The following is an 8876-nucleotide window of genomic DNA, read 5'->3' as shown; positions in this document are numbered from 1 at the left end:
GAGTGATGCAGAAGGAGACAGCAAAGAGCAAGAGACAGAAAGGTAGAGGACACAGGGGCAGGTGTGTTTGTGCGTGTGTGTGTGTGTGTGAGGGTGTGTGAGTCATACAGCCTGACTGGTGGAGTTGATGAGCTTTAAGGCTCTATTTCTGGAGTTACCATCAATTCTGGCTCTTATCTCCTCCATTGGCCCCTTTAGGTGTGTGTACATGTGTGTGTGTGTGTGGAGGTGGGTGTGTTAATAAGGCCCTGAATAGCACAGACATCCTTTTGCACTTTTACTATCTAAATGACTCTCTTGACTGATTACACTAAGAGCTTCTACACAGTCTAATGAAGGCTTAGTATGTTGGAACATCACTGACAGTTTGGAGTCTTTTATTAATGAAAGCTAAATCCTGTAATAGCTCATCCTTTATCTGCTTTTCTCTATAAAGTGTTGGTGATACACTTTATCTTTAACATTTTTAAAGATAAAATGTGTTTGTTGCTTTGTATTGATTTTATGTTAGAAAATAAGTTGAAATAGAACCGAAGCACAAGAATGAACTAGCATTCTATTCAGTAGTGATATAATGAGGTTATTATACTGAGGATATACACAGTATAATGTGTATATACTTGTTGTGATAGGGGAAATCAATTTTCTGTTTATTTGCTCTTGATTTAGTGTGTATGTTTTAGTGTATAAATGCAATCGAAACACATTTTGAGCTGCAGATATTTCAGTTTTATTATTGTGTTTTTTGAAAAATAGACATACTGTATATAGACACTGATATATATATATGCTCTTTATCCAATCTAGTCTCCAATAAGTACAGAATACTTTTTGTTTTCTGGGAGAATCCACTGTTACATTTGAAGACAGTTAAAATTAGAATCAGAAACAATGAGATCAAAAGTGCTAGGGCATTTTTCTAATTCAGAGTAAACACTCCCTATTGTGGTTTTGGGATTACAATGCAGAAGTCAACTTTGGTCATTTAAAGGAAAAAGAAATAGAATAAAATTCACAATTCACAGCATGGAACTACAAGTCAGCACATTTATTCACTAATGTTCTGACCACACTGGAAGGTTTCTTTATAGCAGCTTATTTAGCAACTTGGATTGAATTGCAGCTTAACAGTAGGTGAGTAAGTTCATTAAAACTCATTTGTCTTATTCATTATGTTGCTCTTCATAGTTATAGATGTTTGTGTTGAGTCTGAGGTCAAATGACACCACAGAAAAGTAGAAAAAGAAAAGCAAGAAAGAGGAGTGAAGGTTGTGAGAGTGATATTCGAAGGTCAACTTACATGGACATAGTCACCATAGAAACTCATTCATTTATACAGTGTCCAGCATTGGTGCTGCATGGGTTTAAAGAGCACACTTTGTTTGGAAGGACCGCAGCACTGATGCACATTAGGAGCTTGATGGCACATGACGGTTGTTTGTGAGAAATTAATTCAAAATATAAACAAAAAGAATAAAAAACTAGAAATATGACAATTTGAAATGGCCTGGTCACAATATTTATAAATGTATTTATGATAAAAAAAATAAAAAAACTTTAACCAGACATGACCAGTAACAGCTTATTGTGCTTGTAGGTGACAATGTGTGAGCCTGGGTTTGTGCCAGGCTTGTCTAATAATAAAATAATATGATCAAATATGCAGATGTCTGTTTAGGGTCCCGTTCTTGAGGTGGTGCAGCGACCAACGCGAGCATCTACACACTTTCGATGACCTTCCCGTCTGTGCGGCGTTTTGGTGCCAAGAGCATAGCAGGAGCTGCCCAGGTGGGAGGAAGGGCACGCACTGATGGGATGTTCGCTCGAAGAGGCAGTGCACGTTGTAGGTATTTTGGTGGAGAATCTGTCCTGGACTTGGCGCTGAGACGTGTCAGAGCCACGGCTGGTTTTGGTGCAACAGCCGCATGAATTAACACGCGTCTGATTTGTTCCGCGTCAGAGAGCAGTGTCACGCACGACTGTCCACTTTGCTGATCTTTATTAGATTACCTGCAGATGACACCAGCAAGGTACATACAACAAAGTTGCGCAGGTGCTCTTAGAAACGCTTATTATTATGTGCACGAGTATAGAGATTTTGTGTGGGAGCGCATTAAGGCCGATGTTGTATCTGAAGCGTCTGTGCATCCATCCATCCATTAACTATACCCTCGTATTCCTGTTTAGGCTCACAGGGATCTGCCGGAGCTCTGTTAGGGTGAATACACCCCGGACAGTTCTGTCTGTGAATCATCAGAGTGAATTCAATAAGCGCTGTCAAACACGATGGAGCTGACGTGATGTCACTGGAGCGCTGAACGTGCTCTCTCTCCGTGCCCGTGTTATGTAACATGGAAGTCACGTTGTTTGAGCCTCTTTGCTGCCTCTTGCTCCATTTTAACTCGCACCAAGAGGTGAGTGGTATGACTGGATGGATAGATGTGTGTCAGTAGTCATCATGCTTGACCTTCTCACATGGAAAGAAAGTGGCAAATAAATGAAGAGTGAGGGTAATGAAGTCTTTCATAAAATGAATTTACAAAGGCAGAGACTGTTCTGTACTGCATGTTTTGTCTTGTTCAATCTAACGTTCCTCAATCTGTCTGCTCTCAGCTCTTCATCCTGTGTGATGATTTAGTGAAGAAGACAAGGTGAGGGGCCTAACTAGACAGAAGAAAATGTCAGTGCTAAATTTACCCTTAAGGTCTTTTCTGTTCTTTTTGTGTCCAGTTTCTTCTGATGATGCGTGGATGTCTACCAAAGCGTTTGTTCAGACCTCTCTTGTGTTTATATAAACTTTGCTTTGAATACGTTTCTAGAAAGTAAAACATGCATTTGTAATGTGAGCAAGTTGTCAGTGTTTGAATAAGCAGCTGAACATAAACATGTACATACAAACACTGATCAATTCTCCGATGTGCAGTTAGACACTAAGCATTTCTGCTCATTTCTTCCAGTGGGGGCCAATCACCAGTATCTTTCAACAACACAACACATAGCACCCGCTTTCACAAAGCAGGAATCCTCTTGACAGATAAAGGCTATGTTTCAACAGCGATGTTGTTCGGCAGCTCTGTTGTATTGATTTGTTTCTGTGGTTTGTACTAAGGATAGGGCTCAAGACCTGTGTGTTTTGTTAGATTTTTATGACTTTCATACACATGATGTTTAAAGAAAACTCTCTGCTAACTCAACTATATTAATTCTGCTTCATATACCACCTTAAAATCAATCTTTAATGTCAAACATGGCAAAGTAAGATGAAGAACCAATACTATGAGCCATGTAAGCTGACCTTTTCAAAATGAAAATGCACACTGGACATTCAGATGCAAGTGCGCACTCACACACGATCTGTACAACAATCAAGTTTCATACACACGTCTTCACTTTATGCCATCATCTGGACTTCTGTCAGGTCTCTGACTTTGTGGTTGCTGGCTGGATGTTCTGGACTTTGGAAAGTGTGACTGGCACTTTTCTCTCTCCTGGGGTTGGTGCTTTCATTATGGGTGTCCCTGTGGGAGAAGCAGCTGTGTTATTATATATAGGATCTTCATACAAAACAACACAAGTACAGTTATTCCATGTTGGACAATAATATGGCAGAACAGAATAAAATCTTACCAACTGTTGCATGCAGGTCTGCTAACTTTTCCTTAAACTTCTGCTGCAGGTACAGTTCTTCCTTGGAGTAGCTTTTGGCAAAGGCAGACAGCAGGAGACCCACAGCCACGGAGGTTCCTCCCACACAGAACAGCACAGCTCCAGTCAGCTTACAAACATCCAGTGCACGGTTGAAACTGACAGCTTGGCTGTTCAAGACATAGATAATTATTTTAAGGGTAAATGAATAAATCTAAAGTGTGTAACATCTGTTGATGTTAGAAGGTTTAAACTACTTAATAGATATCTAGGATCAGAGCTTTAACTTGTGCTATACAATCTGCAAAAAGATTCTGTGTAGTTTAAGAAATAACAGCGTTTATGGAGAGTGTGATCCAAGACTTCTCTTTAACATGCTGCATTAAACCGCTCTGCTCTATCACGATCATGTCTTGGAGATAATGCATGTAAATAAAGTATTAAAATAGAGTATATAGCTGTGGATAAATCTACTTACGTGGTATAGCAAGGTATGAAGATTAACCATTACATCTGTTTTCTAGCATTAATCTGCTGGATTATTCCTATACCTGTCAACAAATAGTAGATCATCCTCGCCAAATGCTTCGATTCTGGCTGGAGTGGCGTAACCCACCAAAACAACAATGAGGCCGGCAAACAAGATCAGGGTGCCAAACGCGAGACAGACCTTCACAGGGGGGGAAAAAAATAACGTAGGATGAAAAACTATGTTTTGTTCAACACTCAAGTCTTGTTCTGAATGCAGATAATCACTGGCAGCTTTTTGTGATCACAATATGATTATGCAAACAACAGCAGGTGAGATGTTTTGTTTTGTTTGAGAAAAGTAAAGGTTACCCTCACCTTCCAGAGTAAAGAGCTCCACCTGCTAGGCGATCTCTGAATCTGAAAATCTTCATCACGTTCCCAGATAGATGCTGTGCACTCCTCATAAAACTGGATAAGCAATCAGAAAGATTTTTTTACAAGTCGAGTATGAAACTGAAACTCACAAGATCAAGATCCAAAGTTTCAAAAAGAAACAGCCAAGGGATTATGATATTATACTCTGAAAATAAAGGGTTTTTGAACAGGAATATCTATTGGAGGATGCCCTATACTTCTCATTGTATGTGTGTGTTCTACCTGGTGTAGGTAGGAGCGGACCCCATACTGCTGGTAGTTCCTGCTGGCTTGAGCTTTTTCACCATACTCCGATCCACAGATCTCTGCACAAGAAGTCATCCTTCACATCTGTCTACCTGGGTGAGGACACACACACACACACACACACACACACGCACACACACACACACACGCGGTCATACATGAATGAATGCATCACTGCTCACTTGCTTTGCAACACCACGCACACAGTTTGTGAACAAACAGACATTTACACACATGCATATATAAAACATTCATACACACAAGCATGTACCCGCACACACAGTGCTAGTACATTATGTAACATTGTACTGAAGGCATGGGAGCTTCAGTACATTGAGATTAATGATGCATGAGCCTTTGTCTGGTCTTATCAAATAACCTGTGAAATATTACTTCAATTCTACTCTTTAGATTCAGTATTCTGTCAAATACACAGAGTACAGACATGAACAAAATTAACCTTCTTTTCATATTGTGTTTTATGCGGAAAGCACAACGAAGTGTATTGTTGAACTGTACATCGCTATTTTTTTTGTCTTTTAGCTGCTCCCGATTAGTTGCGCTACAGCGGATCCACTGATCCACATGATTTGTTTGGCAGAATTTTCACGCCAGATGCCCTTACTGACGCAATCCCCTCCTGTGGGGCAATTTAGAATTGCCAATCAAACTGATACATATTTCTGGACTGTGGGAGGAAACCAGAGTAAACCCACGCAAGCACAGGGAGAACATGCAAACTCCACACAGAAAGGCCCCTGCTGGGTTGCGAACCAGGAACCTTCTTTCTGTGAAGCCAACAGTGCTAACCACCAAACCACCGTGCTGCCCAGCTCTAAGCTTTCATAGAAGACAGATTACAGTCCTGTATAGGTAACATGCTCTTTGACTTTCCAGCACTCTTAGTGTATCAGGTCCGCCATTTACAATCACAGAACAAATATAACAGTAAAAATGACAATTCATTTGAACTCACAGGCTCTGTAAACATAAAAGTTTCAAATCAATCCATGACTTCAGTTGAACCTCATTTACCCAAATTGCTTTTACTGAGCTAAAATAAATTAATTCATTCTATTTAAAATCCAGAGGCATCACACAGCCCAGCACATCTGTACCAACACAAATAACTTTCAAATTTCTGTCAGCTGGCACTAAATCTCAACTGCTGTTGAGACATCAAGGGAATAGAAGTAGGAAAAAACATTAATCCCAGTGTTGCCAAAACATAATAAAAATGCAAGGCATACATTCCAACAACACAATAAATTACAATAACCACCAATAGTCTTTCCAAAGCAATGTTCTCTGCTCTTATGTCACACGTGACAAATGGACAAGGAAACTGCCCTTGAATCAAAACCAGTAGCTTAGTAGGTTTTGTGGATCATCAGGACAAGTAAGTAAATCAGCTAAACTTAGTGGGTGAGATCACGTTAGAGGAAGTGGTAAAACATTGCTTGTATCCAAAAGCATTTTCTGCTAAACAAATCAGAGAATCTGCAGGTGAGACTTACAATGTTAGGGTACAGTCGTAATGCTATATAAAAGTGTTTAGCGTCACATAGACCATCATTTATCTCCAGGCCTCTTTTCTATTAATGACACAGCTGTGTGTTTTTAAATTGTTGCTTTTGAGGCACCTACATTGATTAATCCATCCAGGATCCAGAAAATCACCATGTCTTGCTTATTTTTGCATGTTTTGGCAGCTAATCTTCCACAATCACATGTATCTTTTGATGCCACTGTCAAGTTAAGTCTGGGAAATTTTATTAATATGTCTCAGAAATCACACATTTGCCACCAAAGGCTTTAAAACCCCATCTTTAGACCCCTGCTTTAGGATTGACTTGTGAGCCCCACAAATTGACATAATTTCAGTCAGAGAACATAACAGAAAACAGATGAGTGAAATGTTGCATTAAGATGAGGACACTCTTCCTTGGTACATCCTTTTAATCATATTACTGCTTAATTTACTTCCTGGAGAATGTCATGAACATCTGGCTCAGCCCAAATGTTGTTAAGCTTTGCTATAGCCATATCTGCATAGATTCAAGAAAGAGGCAGCCAGAGTGTAAAATAACTAAAGTATTACAATATATAAAGTGAAAAAGGCTTGAGTTAGATTAGAATGTGTAATGATAATTCTGTCCTACACATTATGTGGACAAGGACAACACTCAAGCATACAGCCAAAATAAATGGTTAAAAATGGACCTAGAGATAAGGTTTTTAGATAGAATATTGAATAACAGCTGGAAGGCTGTGTATAAGCCATGTCTTAATAATAATACAAGGACAGTGAAACCGGTTACAGGCTAACTTCAGATGACAGACTTCAGCTAAAAGGTGCATTGAATATCTGAGGTGTTATCTCACTCTTGGGAGGTCGTTTCCTTCTTGGCCAGGTTTATCTTGTATTTTGACAGTTTTCCTCTTTCAGAACATCTGTAACTGACATAAAACCATAAACCTTCCTAGTCAGCCGGGTGAATAAATCTTGACCCATCTTGACCTAATTCTAAGTAGATTTAAAACCACTGAAGTCAAAATAAACTGATGCAGCTATTACAATCAATATGTGAATGTTTAAATGTGTAATAGACTCCAATATGTCCTGTCAACCGGGAGCTGGCCGTGATGCTGAACGCCATTATTACCATCCAGCCCTCTTCTCAGCAGGATAACACACAGACGTAATATGTGACGCCAGTCTGAAAACAGACCTCAGCCATTCGTCCTCCCAACCCCCATGAGACGCAAATAGACACAACACGCGTTTCATTTGAACTTAGAAAGGAGGATTTAGCGTTAACGCGTTTTTCACCAAATCACGTCGACTGACCGCCTGGAAAGATGTCACCCTTGAAAACAAATGCTGGTACAGTGGATGAAGTTTGATCTAATTAGATCAAGATACCAACCCCTGATAAACGCTTAAAAACGAACATAACAATTATCAAATGTGGCAAAAAGATGAAGAAACAAAGTTTAAAACAAACATTAGCTCGACATTATTCCCTAAGCCACTTCCAGATGTGCAAGAGGATGTCGGATGGTGCACGGATGACACCGCTGGAAGAATCTTTGCAGAAAACACGAAGCTCTGATATGCGATCAACAATCAAACGTGGCTGCCACAGCGTCGGAAACAGCATATACAAGAGTTTAAATCGTCATTTACCTGTCATTACCAGCCCGGAGAGTGATCACTCGCTGCTGTTCCTTCAGCCGGGTCCCATCACTCTACAGTCACCTCTCTCTCTCTCTCTCTCTCTCTCTCTCTCCCTCTCCCTCTCCCTCCCTCTCTTTCTCTCCCTCTCTCCCTTTATCTATCTCTCTCTCCCTCTAGCTATCTGTCTCTTTTTCCATCGATGATGATTCAGATTTTCACGCTGTGCACTGCGCAAGCGTCATATCCATGACAATATATGATTCAATAGTGAATATAAATAACCAGGCAGGAGGGCTGGAAGCACAAGCTGAACAGAAAAGACATTCATTCAAGACCCAACACTCATAGATGGATTAATGGATGAATGAATTTATGGATGAATAAAAGAGCAGAGACAGATAGATGGATGGATGGAGCAGGCCATGTTTCTATAGGAACAGAGGGCAGACACTCAGTGTTCCTCAGGGGAGCTGGTAATAACAATGTTAGTGGAAAATATGTAAATGCACAGGTAGAAGGAAGGAATATAGTTCCATCATCTTTTATAAACCATTTACAAAGTATGGAAGTGCAGAGATGAACCCTTATGTACATAAACACAAAAACAAATTAGTCACCGAGGTTCATGGAAGGTCATGCATCCAAAATCTACAGCAGGTACACAATAACGCAACAGACACACATAACTCACATATCATTTTATATAAGTCCTGTCACATTCCAGCATGGTCTATTTTTAGCACTGTGACGTTCGATGTTGAAGGTAGTGTTAGTCACCGTGTCAGCACTTCTCTTGAGGAAGGTATGATCTAAAGAGGCGAATCGCGTCACGACTCGACTACCAAATCCCTGTTCGATAAACAGTGAGGAGTCTGCTCTTCGGTCCGAGTTAGTTTCA

The 8876-nt window shown here is 40.1% G+C and overlaps 1 protein-coding gene across 1 annotated transcript; it reads right to left on the bottom strand.

The window, feature by feature from the left end:
• Positions 1–3414: 3414 nt before the first annotated feature.
• Positions 3415–8070, bottom strand: nrsn1 (neurensin 1). Its single transcript, XM_026294132.1, has 6 exons — positions 7988–8070; positions 4774–4889; positions 4492–4584; positions 4197–4315; positions 3628–3815; positions 3415–3518 (listed from the first exon to the last, which is right to left on the bottom strand). The coding sequence occupies exons 2-6, from the start codon at positions 4870–4872 to the stop codon at positions 3415–3417; spliced, it is 603 nt and encodes a 200-aa protein (XP_026149917.1). The 5' UTR covers positions 4873–4889; positions 7988–8070.
• Positions 8071–8876: the final 806 nt, after the last annotated feature.

Source organism: Mastacembelus armatus, chromosome 16 (genome assembly GCF_900324485.2).
Source record: "Mastacembelus armatus chromosome 16, fMasArm1.2, whole genome shotgun sequence".
Taxonomy (NCBI): domain Eukaryota; kingdom Metazoa; phylum Chordata; class Actinopteri; order Synbranchiformes; family Mastacembelidae; genus Mastacembelus; species Mastacembelus armatus.
The sequence above is the reverse complement of the archived record's forward strand: the minus strand, read 5'-3'. Positions and strand labels throughout refer to the sequence as shown.